At 44.0% G+C, this 21540-nt stretch overlaps 1 protein-coding gene across 3 annotated transcripts in view; it reads left to right on the forward strand.

Moving 5' to 3' along the window:
- The window catches only part of SUB1 (SUB1 regulator of transcription), a 275156-nt gene that overhangs the window by 208798 nt on the left and 44818 nt on the right, over window positions 1–21540 (forward strand). For all 3 annotated transcript variants that reach the window (XM_069627084.1, XM_069627085.1, XM_069627086.1), the window contains exon 4: window positions 18500–18608. In XM_069627084.1, coding sequence (XP_069483185.1) covers window positions 18500–18608 — 109 coding nt within the window. The remainder of the gene's footprint in view (window positions 1–18499; window positions 18609–21540) is intronic.

Genomic DNA, 21540 nt, shown 5'->3' on the forward strand with positions numbered 1-21540 from the left:
CTAATAAGGTTCCTCTGTTATTGCTAAGAGGTCTCTGACCTGGCGATAGAAAAGGACTGATGGGCGAGGCGGACGGGGTTACAGCCCCGTGCTGTGACCCGTGCAGAAAGAGAGGAAGGACTACACATTTGCAAAAGTTTTGGATGCTTTTTACAAAGTGGTCCCGTCCCACAGGACGGAAAATGTCCCATAAGTATGGAGGAAAGGGGACTATGGACTAGGAGTAAGGTGGTCACTACGTTGAGTAACCTGGTTAAAAGTCTCCATAAATATTAGCTTCGAATGAATCATTGCCAGTAAGGTTGCCTGGTCTTTGTAGTTCTCATTAATCAAATTGTACAGCTTTCAGAATGGAGCCAAAGGTGTGTTTGAGGCCGCAATCATGTTAGTGTGTGTTTGGAAAGGAGTTGTGTTTAATGGGTTTCGGCTGTGGTTTGGATTTCGTGGAGAAAAGACGGTTGTTAAGTGAAGATGGCGATGAAATAAAAACCAAGTTCTCGTTATTCCTTCAGTCATTGAATGTTGCAGGGCATTCGTTTAGTTGTCCTTGAGTTGACTCCTTTTCACTCTATTAGTGTTAGTACTTTGTTGATTTTGGGATGCATTAGGGCCGATGCTCATTGTTTTTTTTCTTCTCCTAGGTGATTCTATACGGTCTTGATATGTCTTTGGATTTAGTAGGTGTTTCAATATTTCCTTAGTACGACTTGGCTTAAATTTGCATTTGCTGGTGTTGCTAGTAAAACCTGATTTTGTTTCTGTGCTTTGAACCAATTTTGCTAGTGCCGCAGGGAGTTTTCCTGTCATTTCAGCTGTTGCCAGCTTCTTGTTGTCCAGTGATTTTGTTCTGTGTTTTGTGGATTTGTGCCTGCACCCAGGCACTATCTTCCGAGTTGCCCTCTTTTCCCTTGGTGTGTTTTTGTCTAAAGCAAGATGATATATTTTCCCCATCGGGTTCCTTAAACTCGCACCTGGAGGTTAAATAATTCTTGTTTCTTGCTGGCGTTTACAGGCTCATCTTGGTCATTTTTCTATTTTCCCACTTGGGAATTCGAGAGCCAAGATTTCTGTATCCGTCAGATTGTTTGCCTCATAAAATGTTGTCTCTTCGAGGCGTTTATAACCCAGTGTTTGGGCTGTACTTCCTTTTCTATCCGAGCCCTTTTGTTGTTGCAGGATGTCATTTAAGTATGAGTTAAAGGTCTGGGGAAAAGTTTAATTCTCCTGTGCATTTGCAAAATCAGTTTTATTTGCTTTGAAAATGTTGCTTAGGTTTTCGCATTTGATGCCTTTGTCAGAGTCTCCCTGCCAGCTGGCTGCGTCCTTTACTGGTAATTCCCTTTCCTGTGATGGACCGATGGTATCCTTTTGGCTGGCTGCCATTCTTGTGTTGTCCGCCATCAGGCGGACTTGACGCTTCGTTCGGGGATTTGCCGACTTGACTTCCATGTGTTGCTTTTTAGTGATTACTAAAATCTCCCTATCAAAGCGTGAGTGCTTGGGTCAGTGACAGGTCAATAGTGAGCTGAGTTGCATTTTATTATTTCTTGCAAAGTTAACACTTCCCAGCCGTACGCTTAGTTTCCACTACACGTCCCATGGTTCTATTCCGACGCCCAGAGCCAGGAAGCCCAAGGAACACCAGGCAACACTCTTGCTACACTCTCCACGACCGTCCGCTTCCTGAGAGGGTGTTTTGATGGTGCCACCGCTGCCTTCAATAGAGAGTAAACATACTTTATCCAGAGTTTTCCTGCAACACCAACACCAGGGAACACTCGCTACCTGCAAGTTATTTACTTAACTTTGAACTATGTTCTGAAAAGTAAATGTGAGTGTAACTGTATCCATTCTGAAAGGAGAACAAGTTACATGTGTTACTGTGCTTACCTGTTTGGTAGTAGTGCAAGTGTATCCATTCTGAAATAGAATAACTAAAGGTTGCCAGGTAAACTTGTAACCGAGTTGGAATAACTATAGTATTCTTAAAACTGAATAACACTGTAGGCTATTACCATTTGGGTCTGCTCCCTTGAACTAGGTTCAATAATAAGTTTATTCTGCCATAGGGCCATGAAAGTACATGAACACATAATAGCAAAACAACAAACATTCAATGGGTTAAAACATTAATCACAAAATAAATTCCAATTAATGCAACCTCCTACCAAAGGGGAATCCCTTTTGAGTTCTAGCCCACTGAACCCATTCCCTGTCCCAACAGGGATATATTATACTGAAGAGCAGGAAGTCCCCATTCTCTGGAACAGGGAATTACCACATATACATTAGCAGAAAGGAGATCCAGAGGACATCCTTTTATAAATCAGTATCAAAAATATTTTAGAATATTGATGAAAATAAATCATGAATGAATCAAAGAAATACACTACAGTTAGTTTGCAGGTAAAATCACAGCTATACAATGCTGATGACACCAATCATTCCCACACAATGGCCCTCATTACGACCCTGGCGGAATTCGAAAAACGATGGCGGAAATGTAATACCGCCATCGAATACCGCTCGTTGCGATTATGACCCGTCACCGTAAAGTACGATGCCATTAGCGACACCGTAGTGAACGCCAACGCTAACTGCACCAAGTACGCGCACGCGCGCCTTGCAAAACCGTAATTTCCGCCATGGCCCAACGGTACGCGAATTCTGACCCTAGCGGACATTTACTTAACGCCATCAAGCATGGCGGAAAGTACCATTCCGCCATGGAGAGAATTACGGCATCGCGAACCAACCGTAAATGGCCCTACTGAGTGCCTGTACTCCACTCCCTGCCCACATTGCACAACTCCTCGTAGGCGCAATGTAGTCACACCATGCAACCAGTGAAATGTACAAGTCACCCATGCATGCCAACGAACAAATGCATGCAGGGGCTCCAAGTGCCTTGTGAGTGGCCATCCATATTTGGCATGTCACCATTGCCGTACTGATGCAGCACAGGCATGTGAAGGTTCAAGTACACCAAAATGAACTGAAATATTCCATGAGACAAAACAACAATAGTCCCCCATCGCTTGCCACCAGTGTAAATCAACATTCAAAGCAGTATCCTGAGGGAGACTGCACCAGCCCTGAACTCTTGCCAGTAGACAAACCAACCATCAGCATAAGCATGTACCACACAAGTTGGCAGAGTGACTGAGCAGCCAGGCTCATCTCAAGAGGGGCCAATGGGAGCTGTAGGGCACAGATGGCACAAATACAGAAGCAATTCCAATGGACCTGACCTCAGTCTCCCTCCAAGAAACGCACGCAAACACAGGCACCTGTGACCAGCCATTTTCTGATAATCCCATCATTCCACCAATCCACCTGGCTGACCGGCATCTGTTGCACAAAAGCTAATCCCCCGCCCCTGAGCATGACATCATAAAAACAGTCATAATGGCAGCCCCTATCCCTGACCTTACTGGGCTTCGTAGGCAAACGCGGCCAGTACAGTACCACACAACTCTACTCAGAAGCCGGAACCCAATGCAGATCATCTCGCAATACATCGCGCCACAAATCGGAATATGCTACATTACTAGCAAAGAATAACGCTACACGGTTAATATCTGAATATAAATTTAATGCACATCAAAATCACCAAGCCCATACAGCTATTTGCTCATAAACTCCCAAATAATTTTCATTACTGTGGGCTGCATCCGCAATAAATGACCAGCTTCTTCTTGTGTGACGCCCTGTACCTTCATGGTACACAGGGGCTACATTTACGTTCAAAAAGGCAACATGGAAGCGCCTAGAAGCGCAGGGCCGTCCCATGAAGTAGGCACTAGTCCAGCTGAAAGGTTGATATGTTGCTCCTAGCCACTAGTACTGCGTAAGGGCATGTGGCCCATTGGCGATCGTCCCATAAGATCGTGATGGTGCTCCACTGATTAACTCGAAGCTGCAGGTGTCGACTGTAAAAGCCATCTGCAGGAGTGGCGTACAGATGGCAGCGGCAAAAGGGGAGGAGATACCTGTCACCCAAATGAAAAAAAAATAATAGTATGGGCATCCGAACTTCATATGTATTACTCACTTCATTCAACACACTAAATCTACAACCATATGCATGCTAGCCCACTCAAAAGGATTAATTTCACCCAAAAAACACTTGCAAATCATAACGATACAAATCGAGGTGAATACACTATTACAAACGAGTGTTTGTGTGCATGCGTCTGTTAAAACAGAATCCATTAGATGGGATTAGTAACGTGCATAGACACAAGTGTTTGAAGGCGCGTCGAGACAGGGAGGGTTCAACAAGGGCAGATAGACGATGGTCCCACTATGGCAGCTTTGCATCACATAGCGCAGGGGAAGGGGATAGATTCCAAAAAGCCATGTACATGGCAAACTCTCAATTAAATCATCTGTCCATGCATCCATTCATCATTCCCTCATCCCGGTATAAAAACGCCTGAATATTTACTCACATAACAGTTGAAATTTCCATTGAGTCTGTGCGTAATGCAGTCTGCAAAATCCACTGTGCTCCTGCCCGGATTTGTAGTGTAGTGTAGTAACATGTATTTGGGAACGTCCTGCCTTATCGTCCACTACGCTATTGCGCATCCCATTCAATTCATATCAATCATTGCATTCTCGTCATCGGCCCTGTCCCAAGGGCATTCAACAATAGAACGTTATATTTCCAGTCAGACCTGTGGGCGTCTCCTCGCCGCTAGTTGAAAACCAAAAGCGCTGTCCTTCGAATTCCTCATTTGCAACATCACGTCGAAAAGGCATCTGTGAACGCTTGAATTCACAAATACATCTATGTAGTGCGGCTGTGTGTGAATGGTAACTGGCTTCAATCACTAATGGGACTCCACGCCCGTCGGTGAACGTCGGTACAGTGCTGCATAAGGGTCCACCGTTGATCGAGTACTACATTCCACTGACCCTTCACAAGTTTGTTCGCGACTGCAAATATAGTATGTGAAACAATGGGACCATAGCGGAATTAACGTATAAACCAATATTTCACTGCCATCGGGATTAAATACATGATTGTAATTGCAAGATGCCATGCGTCAAATTGCAGCGTTGTGTGCGGGACGTGCTCGCCCAAACGTTATTGCAGCTGGCACAGGTGGAATGAATCACCACAGGTGGAGGCTATACAGCCTGAAAACACATAAATTGCACACCCAACCCCCTCCCACAACCACACCCACTCCAAAATGCTACCGACAGGACTAGTGATGTTGGGCCTGGGGGACCTGATAGCACTGCAAGTACTCCAACTTCAAGAAGAAGACGAACACCAACTACTACAACAACCGGCCGCACAGAGGAGACGCAGGAGGAGGAGGAGGAGGGCAAGGCAGGGGCAGCAAGGCCCACCAGCACAGCCACTACCACCACGCAGGCAGCCCGCAATCCCACGCCTCCGAGCTAATCCGTTCAACCTCACTGCTGAGCAGATCCACACCCTCTACCGTTTGGACCGGGACACCATAACCGCCATTGTCAACATGACACACGCTGACCTTGTCAGCATGATAGATAGCCCAACCGCCATCCCACCCCTACTGAAGGTGGTGTCTGTACTCCACTTCCTGGCCACAGGCACCTACCAGCACACAGTCGGACAGTTGCATGGCATTTCACAGCCACTATTGTCACGGACACTATTCCAAGTGCTTGATGCCCTCCTGAAGCACACAGACGACTACATCTCTTTACCACGCTCGGAGCAGGAGATTACAAACACAAAAGTGGGATTCCATGCACTTGGCGGCATACCGGGTTGCATTGGTGCCATCGACTGCACCCAAGTGGAATTGGTTGTCCCACATGCCATGGAGGTCCAGTACCGCAACCGGAAGCAATATCTTTCTATCAATGTACAAATGGTGTGTGACTCCAACAGGATCTTTACACATTGTTGTGCCCGATTTCCAGGATCAACCCATGATTCTATGGTCTTGAGGAACTCTACAATACCACGCTACATGGAGCGACACGCAGGGCACCGATCCTGGCTACTCGGTGAGTCTCATTTAATGCATGAGAATGTGGGGTAGGTGATGCGTCAATGACCTGGCAGGAAGGGGGGGGGATGCGTACGTAGCAATGTCATTCCACAAACATCCTTTATTGTCCACATACAGGTGATGCCGGGTATCCACTGAAGAGATGGCTCCTTACACCAATCCGGAACCCACAGAACCAGCATGAGGAGGACTACAACCATGCCCACTCACGTACCCGTGTAGTCATAGAACAGGCATTCGGCCTACTGAAGGCTCGTTTCCGCTGCCTCAGCAGGTCTGGCGGGGCACTCCTGTACCACCATGAGAAGGTTGCAAAGATGGTCATGGCATGTGTCATGCTACACAACATGTGCGTACGTAGAAATGTGGCCATGCCCCCTGACGCAGAACTGCAAGCACCTGAAGATGGTCATGAGGGTGGGGATGTGGCAGCACCTCAAGGAGTCCGCGAGGCACAGGAGGCCTGTGAGATTCGTCAGAATCTCATAGATGCATGCTTCTAGCACTCACGCCTGGTGACTGTTACATGGACACGGGACTTGTGGCACTGTGTGTGTCTGGAACATGCACAATGTGGACTGTACGCCAAGAAAGGCCTCGTACACAAAGATCAATGTCCACACATCTCATTGGATGAATATGAAGAAATGTATAGCAAATGTGAAATATTACACACCCAATCGACCCGCCACCCAAAAAAGCCCAACACACCCCCTCCACCCTCCTACCTCCCCCGAACACCAGTGTCCAAAGATGCTCATTGTCAGTGGGCAGACGCTATTGCAAGCCCCCTCTCCGGGTATCAGGGGCACCCCTGCCTGTGGAGCGCAGGTTCCTCCCAGATCTACGTTGGGGGCTGCCCTGGACGGAACTTGCAACGGATGATGTCTCTGCCTGCTCACGTCCATGCATGTCCCTAAGGGTTTGTGAGAGCTCAGTGAGCACACGGCGCACAGCGGCAAGTTCACCACATACGTCTTTGGACGTCGCATGCAGTTCCCCCCTCAGGCTCTCGGTGCTTCTCTCCATTTGTCCCCTCAGGCTCTCGGTGCTTCTCTCCATTTGTCCCCTCAGGCTCTCGGTGCTTCTCTCCATTTGTCCCCTCAGGCTCTCGGTGCTTCCCTCCATTTGTGCCCTTAGTGTCTCGGTACTTCGCTCCATTTCTGCCCTAAGTGTCTCAGTAGATGTTTCAATGGCTGCCTTAGAACCCCCACATTCAGCAGCATGCTCCTTGAGGAGCGTGGCCAGTTGCTGCTGTTGCACAATCATCTGCTCGAGGGACTGTTGCCTCTGCTGGGCCATGCCCATTTGCGGTGGTGTCACAGAGGGGCTGATCACCTCATGTTGCCTTGCCACAGGCCTTGTGGGGGTTGGCCAGTCGTCGTCTTGTGGGTGCCCCTGCGTGGTTTCCTCATGGTGTACAGGATGAAACAAACAGGGGGATTGAGACAGGTCATGGATGGGTCCTACATCAACAGCACCGTTTTCTGTGTCGGAGCATGCTGGCATGAAAGCAGTGTCACCTATGGTGCTGCTGCCACCAGAAGCAGTGCCTTCTGTGGCATCCATTGGGGGGACCTGTGGTGCTGCTGTTGTGGTCATGCTGGCTGCTGGGGTGCCTGTTGAAGTCCCCTCCAGTGTGCTGCCACTTGATTTGTGCTGCTGCCGTGTCTTGCTCCGTGCAGCTGAGGTGGAGGGTCTTTGGCCGTTGGTCTTGGCCCTCTTTGCAGGTGTGCTGGTAGGGGTGTCCTGAAGCTCGTCGTTTGAATCGGACCCTGTGGTGGAGTAAAGGAGGGCGAGCGTTATTTATGGGTCTGTGGAAATTGGAATGGCAATGTATCACATGCATTGGGGTGGTACCTGAGGGTGATTTGGGTCAGGGCCTTGCAGGTGGTCTCATTTTTGTGTGGATTGAGGATGCAGTTATTTTGCAGCCTGCAGTTAGGGTGTGCATGCTGCACATGTAGAGGGTGTTTTTAGGATTTTTACATATTTATGTATTTAATCTGACTTTTAAAGGGCGCTATCATGGCAATGTATGTGGACGTTCTCCTGGACATGTGTTTCTATTGCACTATGGGGACACATGGTACTTCACATGATTGGACATTGTGGATTTAGCATTGTTTTATTTGGGCCACCTACCTGATTCTTCGGATGTCTGCACTCCTTTCTCCATCCCTCCAACTCCCTCTATGCTCTCCATTCCAATGGTGGAGGCACAGATTTCTTCCCAGGGGGTCAACTTGATGGGTGATTCCGATCCTCCCCCGGTAGCTGTGGCAATGTTTCGGTTGGCAGAAAGTATGCTCCGGACGCGTATCCGCAAGTCGTCCCATCGCTTTCTGCATTGCTGTGGGTTGCGGGGTGCGGTCCCCACTGCACTTACCCGCTGTGCCACCAATGCCATCCTGGTCATTTGCGTCGAGAAGACGACGGCAGCATTCTCCTGGAGGGTCTCTGTGAGCACGGTGAGTTCCTCATGGGAGAAGTGGACCTGCCGCTTGCGATCGCACGCTTTTTTAGCAACTTTTCCCATATTTATTTTTTAACTGGGGTGGCAAACGGGTTGGGATGTGTCTCAGGGTCGGATTTTTAATGGTTGTGTTGGGATTCTGATTTTATAGGTGTACGGCGTGCTGTTTCCCGTTCCGGCTCCATGTTTTCACTTCCGTTTCCGTATATTTACGGTGACCGTAATTTGCGCTGACCGCTCATTACGGTGACCGCTAAGATGGGTGGCGGAATTGCACCTAGGGCGGCGTACAACGGCGGTAAGGGGCGTTTTGGGGTCATTTCCGCCATCGCGGACTTTGCACTTCCGCATGGCGTAATGCTCGTGCCCGATGGGTCAGAATTAGCCGCACTTTACTCCATCGTGCAATGGCGGAAACGCTATTTACGCTATGGCGGTCATGTCAGTTACTTTCCGCCAGGGTCGTAATGAGGCCCAATGATCCTAAATCATTCAGCAACAATTCTTCTCCAATCACATTTAAACCAATCACAAAGACATTTCATGACACCAATTAATACACAATATTCAAAAATATGTTTGTCTTTTTGGAATGGATCTTGGTGGCTATTAAATGGAATATGATCACATATCCAAAACTTTTTCAGGACCGACCGGTTTCGACGTGTAGGTGTGGTTTCACCACGTCTTCGTCAGGGGACCAATAACACTCTAATATGCTGGGCAGTCACTTCATCAGAGGCAAATAATTGGAAAGCAGTTTACGTGTGATATTGACAACCTCACGTTTCTGATTTGGGAGGCATGCTGCGGGTATAGGTGTTGTAGTTGCCACTGCATGCAATTTGCATTGCTGGGGAGCCAACTATGTGATCACCCTAATCCAAAGTGCATGGATTTCCTGTGTGCAACCGGCAGCCGCGAGACTCTAGTCCCAACAAGCAGCCAAGTTCCTCCAGGCTGTTGGTTTTCTTGTCCCATTATTCTGCTACAGCACCTCAGTAGCAGTCTCCCCAAAGGCAGCATGTTTTCCCCAGATAACACTGAATTATTGATATTAGCGCAAGCCAGGTAGTCTGTTTTGAAGTCAAAATGCAGATTGTGAACTCTTATACAATTTGAAATGACCTCCTTATATACGAATAAACTACGCACAGTGCCGAGCCAATACAGGCTTTTATTTATCAGTGCCTCCCTGGGATCATGTTGATTACTGAACCATTTGGGGACTTGATGCAAATACAGGATACCTCTCCTTGGGCCTTGCCCAGAGTGTGTCCTGCGGTCCCTGGGAGGAGTTGCATGGATGGAATCGCATGCTACAAAATCAGCCCCAGCCGATGACTTATTGGTCAATGGTTTGAATCCCAGTGTCTGGGCAGCTCCCCTACTTTTAGACTCTTCAGACCGTTGTGCCTCTAATTTGGTAAGGCCATCACATTGTCCTCAGCCTTGTGTGGGGTGAGGGCGCCTGGGTAGTCGTGACCCCATCCGACAGACTTGATTTCTCCGCTTATGCAAACTGCTCCCATCCCCGTTCTACTCTGGTTCCTGGCGCTACTGGAGATGACTGGGTTGGGATGGGTTGACCCACCCATTCGATGTTCTGCTCCCGTACCGCCCTCCATTCCCATTGGTTTTGCTAGGACCTGCACGGGGACAGCTAAGTGTTGACACTGTATTGTTGGCATGGCACTGTTTGGCCTCACCAGCTTCAGGGACAAGATGACTGTTCAATTAACTTGGTGAGATGCGGATCCAAATTTGGCAGGTCTAATTTGTGCTTGGGTTATGTCCACTTGTGGATGGGGTCATAATGTTTTTATCCATTGGGGGTCATTAATTCTTTTGGCTCATGTATTCAGGTTTTCCTGAGCAGCGTCCCCTCCCCCAAATTTAAATGTGGGTTTCAATTAATAGCGCAGCGCTTTGAGAAGGTCTGGTGCAGGCACGGGCGCTGAATTGATCACGCTGAATTGATCAAGTATGTAATTTAAAACAAAAACAGTGGTTGTTCCTAACAAGTCAGTTAGGAACTCCCGTCCCCTGCACACTATCTACTGTCTGAAAATCAGACCAAACATTCAAATCGGTAGTCACTAATTCATATAAACCATTTTGGTATAGTTTCAAACATAAGCAACAATTTGATATGCGAGGTTGTTATAAGAAAAACAATTTTTTCAATTTTTCAGCAAAACATAGTATTTTATTATACAAATGAAAAGCCCAACGCGTTTCGAGTTGCAAACTCCTTCAGGGGCAATGTAACAATTCTTCTAATTTCTAAAAAGTAAGGATAGAAAAGAACACATCTTAGTATATCATTTCTAACTTCATTTCAATAATCAAACGGGTATTTCATTACAAATAAACACATTTTTTAGAGGCGATGAACTAAGTTACTCTTCTAATCAGAGGAGGTCTCCCCTACTGTAGTGCATCCTCAGGATAAATATGATAATTACTCAATTTTTAGTACAACAGAATAATAAGTGAATTTAGCACAGTGCTAACAGGAGGTTGTAATCATTAAAAGAAATCGTAACACTCAATCCAACCAAAAGAGTCTAGAGAGAATACTGTCAAATGGTCTCGGTCTGTACAGTCAGTAGAAAAAATGGGGGAACATCACTTACCCCAACGGGTGAGTGTCTAGATTGAGATAAAGGACTAAAGGTGCCAATATTCATCCAGTAAATGATTCCTTAGGACATTATGTCCGATAGTGGAAAAATACCTAATCGGTAAAAAAAAAAAAATATAATCAGAATAAAGTGCTCAACCTAGGTTTAAAAGTAGAATGCAAGAAAGTAAGTCAGCACTTACATTCAAAATGGTGTCCCACTGGAAATCCGTAGTACAAAGAAGGGTTCCTAACAGCACAAAGCTGCAAGTAAAGATAGAAAGAGATAGAAAAAGTGTATGAGTTCTATCACTATTACTCATTAAGTTGGCCAAATAGTCAAAACAAGGATCCTCAAATACTTTGGATATTCGCCTTAGTCCAGGTAATGTTGGAGCCATGGAAGCGCACATCTCGCCATTGGAAGATGTGTTGTTCCCATGTAAGCCCTTCATTTATACCCGCAGGCGTAATGGGGTGCATGCGCAGCAGTAAGCGATTGCATGCGTCCGAAGATAGAAAATCACAGCGTCATAGAGCTGACGCCATACGCGAGCATGACCATAAGTGTTAGAGTAGGATAAACAAGATCCTATGAAGTGGCGCCAGACTTGTTGAATCATCGCGTATGCGTGAAAGGGTGTATAATAAAGGTAGCACCAACATCGTTATGATGCCACCTGCGTGGAAACGTGATGGCGTTAGTCAATTAGTAAACAACGAAGGAAAACGTCCTCTTGAGTATACAGAGTAAATGTAAGGCTGTGGACCAATAACTATGAAAAAATAGACAGCAATGGATGTAAACAGAAACGAAAATAGATATAGATAGTAAACCAAGACAAAAAAAGGCAAGGTAAATGGGGAGCGTGGTTAAAACAAAGAAGTGAAATAAAGTCATACGTTTCTAATGGGAATGTAAGTCCTAAATGTCGAGATCGACATAGTACTTTAATTATCCTGCCCACCTTGGGACGTACAGTCAAGAGAGGGAGGCAAGGCAGTGAATCCAAAAAAGTTCTCTCTGGGATAGTAATTTCTCTAAGTTACCGTCTCTAGGGAGTGGATGTATAACTTCCAATATTACAAATCGCATTTGTGCTATTGTGTGCTGGTGATCTCTGAAAGGTCTGTATACTGGTGATTCGATATTTATTGTGCGGATATTGGACTTATGTTCTGTCCATCTTTCTTTTGCTTTCCTGGTGGATTTACCAACATAGTATTTACCACATGGACAGCGTAACGCATATACAACATTTTTAGAATCACATGTAGCATATTGTTTCAGAGGTATCTTTTTGCCAGTGTTACAATGTCGGATGTGATCGCCTTTAATCACATTTGAGCAGTGTTGGCAATTAAGGCATGGAAAAGTCCCATTTTTAGATTTGCTCAGAACAGTTTGTTTGGAAGGTTTGCGTTTTTCTGCCTTAAACAGTTTATCGCGAACGTTTCTGCCCCTCTTGTACGCCAGCATTGGTGGTTCCGGAAAAAGGTGGTTCAGTTGTGGGTCTGTTTTAATGATCTCCCAGTTTTTGTGTATAATCCTCTTAATTTGAAAACTTTGACTAGAGTATGTCAATGAGTGGATTAAGTTCGTTTTCATCGTTTTTGCTCTTGGGTCCAGGAGGTCCTCCCGGCTCTGTAGTTCTGTTCGAAGTATGGCTTTGTCAATCAGGTCTCCAGGGAAACATCTGTCTATGAATCTCGATTTCATGATAGTATATTCCTCCTCCAGTTTGTCTGCTTCTGAAGTAATTCTTTTAACTCTGAGAAGTTGACTGTAAGGTAAATTTTCTTTAAGATGTTTTGGATGGAAACTTTGAAAATGGAGACTATTAACATCTGTCGGTTTCCTGTATATTTGTGTCTTTAGACCTTCATTAGTGATTTCAATGGTAACATCTAAAAAATGTACTGATGGTTTGCCAATGTCCATCGTCAACTTGATTCTGTCGTTGCACTTGTTGAGATATTCCCAGAATTTCAGAAGTTCTTCTTCGGTACCCTTCCATATGCCAAAGATATCATCAAAGTATCTAAACCAGCTCTTAATGTTGTCTTTCCAAATAGCATTGTCAAGGACATAAGTATGTTAAAATAAAATACATAAATATATTCGCATATGAGGGTGCTACCCCATCGATGTTCCTGAGGTTTGCAAGTACATTTGTCCATTGAATCTGAAGTAATTGTTGAAGAGAATGATGTTAATAAGTTCTATAGCAAAACCTTTGTGGATTTTGACTTCCTCATGTTTTAGTAGGAACCATTCGAGAGCATTAATTCCCTGGTTGTGAGGAATCTAGGTATAAAGACTAGTTACATCCATTGTAAATAGTATAAGGTTAGGTTCCCCCAAATTCAAGTTTTTTATATTCTGTAGAAAACGAGTTGTGTCCTTTAGATAGGTTTCTGTTTTTTGACTTAGAGGTTGCAGTGCTGTGTCCAGGTATACTGCCAAAGGATGGAAAATGCTTTCTGTACCCGCGACGATTGGCCTCAACAGTGGGTCCATTCTATTCTTATGAATTTTGGGGAGTCCATAGAACACCGGTGTTACTGGATTGTTGTTAATCAAAAATGTGCTTGTGTTCTCGGATATCCAATCCGCATTCTCAGATTTTTCAATGGTTGTTTTGATAGTGTCCTTAATATTAATAGGGTCACTGTCAAGTTTGAGTTAAGTATTTTTATCCGCTAATAGTTTCAGGCAACCTTCGTTGTAAAATGAGGTGTCCATAATGACGAGAGCACCTCCTTTATCTGCTTTTTTGATATTTATGCTATTATCCGCAGCAAGATCTTTAATAATTGTCAACTGGTGTTTTTTGATATTTTGTTTACTTGAGGTAGTGTATTTTAAGCATTTAAGTGCTCTCGTAGTCTTCATTTTGAACAGGTTTATCAGAGGGTGATTGATTTGCGGATTAAAGTGACTTTTGTCTTTCATTTCAAGATATGGACATTTCTCTTTTGTGCTTGTTTCTGTCGTTAGATTATCAAAAGACTTTCAACTCCATTTTCCGAATAAGTTTGAGAAGGTTAACCTCTTCTTCAAACAAACTTGTATTTTTAGTTGGTATGAATGAGATACCTAGGTTTAGAGTATCTATTTGAGACTGAGAAAGCGATTTGGAAGAGATGTTAACTATTAAAGGTTCCTTCAGTGTTTGTTCTTCTGACAGGATTTTCTTTTTCCCTCGTCTGGTTTTTCTCCTCCTCCTAAAAAAATCTCAGGTGTTGGTACAATCCCAATTGATGGAGTAGGGACTTCGCTTGGAGTAACTCCAACTGTTGGTAATGTAGCCCCACTAGTAGAGGGACGATCCTCAAGCTCGCCGCTGGTAACTTCACTGCTATCTGTGTTATTAGTGGGTCGTGGTTTTGGTTGTCTTGATGTAAAGTTAGTTTGTTATTCTAGAACTCCTGCCAAGAGTAAACGATGTCCCGGGTGTAATCAAGAGTATCACGTCTGAATTTCCTTATTTTTTGCTGTTCTATTTACTTTTTGTAGTTGTCAAGTTTATTATTTATATCTTCTAAAATGGATCCTAGTTCAGCCGCTGTTTTGAGTTTGGATAGTTGTGAAGAAATCTCTTCGATCTCCTGGTTGATTTGTGTTAATGATTTTGATAATTCTTCAATTGTAAGTAGAATAAGATCTAATGAGCATTTATTCAATATTTGCTCCCACCGTTTGACAAATTCCAAGTTGTCTTTACAGAGTGTAGGGCGTAGATACATCCTTAATCCTCTGGGTATTCTTTTGGATTTGAAATATTGTGCCAAAGTGGTGGCATGAAGTTTTTGCGAAATTCCTCTACGGATTAACCTTTCCAATTTTTGTATTATATTTTGAGGGTTATCCGTGCCCAAGGGTTCTTTGCTGGTATCTTTAATAAGTCCAAGGATCCTCACGGCCTCTTCGTCTGAAAACGCCAATGTTGTAGCTGATTTATCCGTAAGTGTATTTATTTTCGAAAAAGACATAACTTAGTAGGGGCAGGGTGCCAGTGCTTGAAATTGAGATGCCAACCCCTCCCCAGCGTGGGAGGAGAAACAAACAATAAGAGGAGCAAATGTCCTAAGGAATCATTTACTGAATGAATATTGGCACCTTTAGTCCTTTATCTCAATCTAGACACCCACCCGTTGGGGTAAGTGATGTTCCCCCGTTTTTTCTACTGACTGTACAGACCGAGACCATTTGACCGTTTTCTCTCTAGACTCTTTTGGTTGGAATGAGTGTTATGATTTCTTTTAATGATTACAACCTCCTGTTAGCACTGTGCTAAATTCACTTATTATTCTGTTGTAATGAAGACCATTAGGCGTATCTAAAAATTGAGCAATTATCATATTTATCCTGAGGATGCACCACAGTAGGGGAAACCTCCTCTGATTAGAAGAGGAACTTAGTTCATCTCCTCTAAAAAATGTGTTCATTTGTAATGAAATACCTGTTTGAATATTGAAATGAAGTTAGAAATGATATACTAAGATGTGTTCTTTTCTATCCTTACTTTTTAGAAATGAGAAGAATTGTTACATTGCCCCTGAAGAAGAGTTTGTAACTCGCAACGCGCTGGGCTTTTCATTTGTATAATAAAATACTATGTTTTGGTGAAAAATTGAAAAAAATTGTTTTTCTTATAACAACCTCGCATATCAAATTGTTGCTTATGTTTGAAACTATACCAAATGGTTTATATGAATTAGTGACTACCCATTTGAATGTTTGGTCTGATGTTCAGACAGTGGATAGTGTGCAGGGGATGGGAGTTCCTAACTGACTTGTTGGGAACAACCACTGTTTTTTTTCTTATATATCCAACCTAGTTGCCAAGGTTGATCCTTTGTCCCCCGCACCTCAAAAAATCCCATATAACATCTTTAAATATCTTCAACATTACCTCTTGGGGTACTTACCATTAAGACCCTTCAATATAGGTGTGCCTTGGTGTTTTTTCTGCTCCAAGTATGTAATTTAGCCCGCGGGGGTTTGGGGGGGATCTTATGGTTCATACCCAAGTATTGGTTTATTTCTTTAATTAGAGCATAAGCTTCCCCTGTAAATCGTGTAGAGCTCGAGGGATGTTTGTTTCCCAAGACAAACACACGAGCCTGGCCCCCCTCCACCATCTTGCGCTTCACTGTCAATATCCTGCGCTTATGGGTAGTATGGCAACCATACTACTACAATCGGGGCTGCTCACCTGCCAATCCATGGATCCCGACTCGATTTCCATTACTTAATTACAGGGAAGTAAAACAGCCTCCTAGTCCCGCCAAACTCTCATGCTCTTTCCCCCGCTGGCTTCACCCTACGGGGGGAGGCCAGGATACTTGAAGAGAGGGGGGGGTGTCACCTCTGTTAACTTCCTGCTGGTGAATGTACAGCCGAACTCCTGTGCCTTTTCCCTGCTGTCTTCTTTGATTATGAATTATTATATTATGTCTTTCTAAACGTCTACTAATCTGCCATTCTAAAAGATGCATGCAATTAGCCCCGAGCAGGGGGATGGCATTACCGCTTCAGGAAATGCCCTGGGACCCACTTGCGAGGGCCTTATCGCATCCCCCCACCCCTCCCCCCCGGGGAATTACCTGCAGAGGTAATGTTCTCTCCCCCCCCCCCCCTACTTGGAGCTTATTGCTATTAGTACCCCGGCCTGTAAGACCGGGGTACTAAAAGCATTTTTCTCAGTTGCAAAAAGCTCTGGCATTTTGCAACTGAAAAAGAAAAGCAAAAAATCCCCGCCATGGAGAGGAAACTAAGTCCGTTCCATGGCGCCCATTGTAAATGGGGGGGGGGTAAACAAAAAAATGCCCGCCATGAAAAGGAGAGAAGGGACTACATGTAGTCCCTTCTCCCGTTTCCATGCCGGCCATTTTTAAAATAATTAAAAGTTAAAAAAAAAATAATTGCTGCCATGGAAAGGAGCGAAGGGACTACATGTCCCTCCATGGCGGCGTGTTGCAGATGTGGAGCGGATGCACTGGGGATAGATTTCCCAGCACGTCCGCTCCTGTAAAGCAACCAAGCAGAAGGTAAGTTGGGGTGGAGCGGGGGGGAATGGAAGGCAAATGTGTAGGAGGGCCTGGGGGAAGGGCACTTACTTCGTTCTCCGGCGGGGGAAGATGGCAGCCTCCAGCCCCGTCACACCCCCTCCTGCCGGGTACTAGTAGGTTTTACTCACCTTGAACTGCATATTGCTATTCTAAATAAGGTTTATACTTTGGTTTGCTTACCATAAGTATTGTTGGGTTTTATAGTTGTATGAGTAATTATAGTACGCACTTTTCTAAAGATTTATATTTGCCTATGTGTTTATAAAATTAAACTATTTTTACAATACATCACTATCTGTGTTTCTTTGGAACATATATATGCTACCATTTCTTTTTACCGATCTACAGCCCTATCGCCCTCCTCAGATGAGCCTGGCTGCTCTGTCATTTCTACCAAATACCTCGGGTAGTACAGCCTTATATTAACAGTTTGAGTTTGTTTTCCGTAAGCTATAGTTTTGAAAAACCCCTGGTAGACTTGAGAAAAACAGTCCTAACAAGGTGTCCTCAAGCCTCTGAAAAACTGCAAGGGCGGGTGCCACCATAACTGAACCAGAGTCAAGCCTTCTCACTGTTCACCTCATCTCTTAAGCAACACACCCTGGATCCCTCAAAGTTCTCCAGCATGCTACCCTTCAAACTACACAGCTGTCAGATCACTGTCTCTTCTTGGCACTGTCCAACTAGCTTGTATTAAACTTATATTTCGTTGAATATTTTTGTATTCAAAAGATGTACACTTCAAGTGGCACTCATGAGTCTCCTAGATATGTACTTTAGCGTAATTCTTCTAGCACATATTTCCAGGTGAAATGAAGGAATAAGTAGCACCCACTTGGACAATCTACCTAAACATTCGGTTATGACCCATCTTTCAGACATACATTGAATCGTCAGAGCTCTTATGACATCCTGGCTCCACCCCTCTCACCATGCTTTTATTACAATACAACACATATTCACTCAAGGATCTTTGAGTACACAAAGCTTATGTGGAGGTAAGCTGACTGATTTGAACAAATCTAAGCCAGAAATGTTAAGTAGATAAAAAATAGATTTGATGTTGGTTTACTACTTGAAAATTGCTTTTTGTGTCAATAAAATAGCCAAAGTAGGATACTGACATTTTGTAAGATTGATGTAATGTATTCCCCATACGTTGTTCATGGTTAATGTGCTTAAATAGTGCCACATCAGTGGGCTTTTGTTAGTCTGAAATAATCTGGTTGCAATTAAACCCATTGCCATTTACTTCTGCGGACACAAAACCTTGTTTTAATTTCTGCCTATCCTCTTTAGATTGGGAAAATGAGGTACGTCAGTGTTCGAGACTTCAAAGGCAAAGTACTTATCGATATCCGAGAGTATTGGATGGATCAAGAAGGAGAAATGAAGCCAGGAAGGAAAGGTATATTTCGCCACATTTTTAAGACTTTGAACTTCACGCTGTCAAAAGAGCACCAACTGAAGTTATTTTGCAAGATTGCTTAATTCTGGGGAGTATGCTGATTGTCTGTGATATGTGATCTTTACAGAGGCTATTGCGATTTCTGTAATCTGTTGACCAACAACAAAATATATAAAACACATTTCAACCAAATGGCATTCCCAAGAAGTCCCAAGTGATAACACCACCTGCTATAAAAAATATCCTCAGCGGTAAAGTTTGCATGGTACTGCATTCAAATGTAGGGCTTTGCTAAAATGTCCTTTAGAAAATATTTAATCTGTGAATGCTGACTGTTCCAATTAAGCTGTGATTCATATACATTTATAGACTTTGAATTAGGTTGTAGTCAACACACACGGTTAGCGTGTATAGAATCCTGGTAGAATAGCCTTTCGGCAAGAGATGGAGGCTGAAAAGGGGGTCGTCTAGACATCCTTCTGAAGAATTCCATGTCCTGGCTTACTAGGGGATAGCTCAGACAGAAATTGGCCCAGATAAAGAGCTAAAACGAGTAGCCAATGGAAGATGTTAGGCAAGACGGGGGTGAGGGTCATAAAAGGTCAGTTGTCAGTGATATGTGGATGGGTGAGGTCAAAGTGCGGGTGAAGGAAGATCAAAAGGCCAGAGGAGGCTGTGGCAGCTGGCGGAGGAATTGTAGGAGTAGATAAGATGTGGGTTCAGAAGGTGATACCATCGAGTGAGTGCGATGGTGGAAAGGAGTAGGAGGGGGTTAAGAGTCGAAGCGCAAGCGGAGAAGGGCGCGAGAGGCAGGAGGTTGAAGGAGGGTAAAGCATTGTTCTGTTGGGTGGAGGCAGGAGAATGGGGACTGTGCAATAAGATCAGGGGATGGAGTGTAGGAAGAGAGGTGGGGAGGGAGAAGTGAGGAGACAGTCGAGTGAGGTCAAGGTTGCGAGATGGTCATCTGGAGGAAAAACGACACAGATAATATTACCACGCTAGGTCCCCTAGAAAGTCCCGGGGAGATGAGGCCCCAGCCCTTGACTGTTCCCTACTCCATGGATAGACAAGACAGTAAGTGTGCCCTAGCTCTAATGAATTTGTACTGCCTTCCAATATGATGGAATAGTGAGACTGGGCTAGAGATTTGGGAGCTCTCTCAAAGATGAGTGAAATTTGTACAGGGAACCCACCCAGACTGTAAGCACAAATTGCCCGTTTTTGTAATAGCTTTTTTTAAAAGAATGAAACCGAAACTTATTGGATTTGCCTTACCACTCATTGAGCACTTTGTTACACAGTGCAGGTGAACCATTGAACAATTTGAGTCTGTGATTGTTACCATTACTACCTTTCTTCAGGAGGGATGTGCATGGAAACAAAGTTTACCCTCTTACTGTATAGGCAGTTTTCCCATTCTCTGAAAAGCGCAGATAGGTTGTTGGCAGTGCAACCTTTTTACTTTACACTTCATAGGTGCACTCTTGAACCCCTTTTATACTTCTGCATCCCATCCCCCTTCTTCCATACTTGGGGCAGATTTTGCTTGCGGGACAGGGACAAAAGAATTGTTGCACAGCTAATCTAACCTTTCTATATATTTTTAAGTTTATTTTTTACCACAGGCGTCCTTTTGTTCACTACAGTGCTCCAGGTTTCTAGTTTTATTTAAGCTCAGACTTTGTGCTTCACTGCCCTTTTTGTCTCTACCCCTTTAGGACATGGGTAGACAATGGCCATAATTGATTTTGAAAATTCCATTCTGACAGGTCTCGCAATTTCTTAAGTGGTGGTCCATGCTGCTGCACGATTGGTTTATGGTGCTCAGAAGTTTGACCCGAGTACCCCCATTTGCAAAATTACTTCATTGGTTTTAAAAGGATGCTAGAATCACTTTTAAGCTGTTAGATATTGTTAACTAAGCAATACATTTGCAGACACCATCTTTTTTGGCAAATAAATGTAACATTTTTTTGGGGGGATCCAAAAGTCTTTGTAGTCTGGATGCCCTCTCACTAGAAGTTTAATTTTTTTATTCAGTCATATGTTTACCATGAAAGAGTTTTTCTTTTATATGATGCAAATGTTAAGGATTTTAAACATAATAGAATTTGTGTAATTTTGTATAAAGTTTCTTACAAACCATATAGACAATAAGTGTTTTTCTGGTGCAGCAGTCTCTTGCTGGAATGATTTACTGACTAATCTCTGTACGATCCCAGAGTATTTGAGATTCAGGAAAGCATTCCAAGCATGGCTATGGAATTCTGTTTTTTTAAATTGTTGGGTTTACTCTTTTGCAAGTGATTTTATGATCCGACTGTTTATGTTTTTAGACAGCTTTTATTGCTTGTACTTATTTGGTTTAATCTATTATATGTACAGTGCTCGGATTCATTTTGCTTGGTTTGTGTTATATAACATTTTTATAGAAAATAAAAAATAAATTTAGCTATATGCTCATCCTCTTGGTGAACGCCGGCCAGACCCCGGCCTTTCTGTGCATGGAACTAGTTTAGGCTGGGTAAAGGAATGCAGACTGCCTCAATACACATTCTAAACCTTGTGTGAGGTAACAACTACTTATGCTCCCTAGCCATGATCGACAGCCTCTGAGCATGAATTTTGCAGGTTGGCTGTTCGTTGTGCTGGTTTCCATTGGACAGGATTTTCCATATCCTGAGAGGATCTGTGGCCAGCCCTTAACCACTGGAGACAATAATCCAAAGCTGTAGAGGAAAGATGGAAGACTGCTGTGGAAAATCCTTGTCCAAGCCATCTAATGAAAGGCAAAGCTCTGCATTTTCATAGACCGCAGAGACCTTCAACTGTGCTTTCCTCTCTTGACCTCATGGGCACGAGTACTGTGCTGTCATGGTCGTTGTTGTGAAGCTATGAAGGCCAATATTGGACACCCACCTGTGAAAATGAA

The sequence above is a fragment of the Ambystoma mexicanum genome, chromosome 6p (genome assembly GCF_040938575.1).
Source record: "Ambystoma mexicanum isolate Mex_15411 chromosome 6p, UKY_AmexF1_1, whole genome shotgun sequence".
Classification (NCBI taxonomy): Eukaryota; Metazoa; Chordata; class Amphibia; order Caudata; family Ambystomatidae; genus Ambystoma; species Ambystoma mexicanum.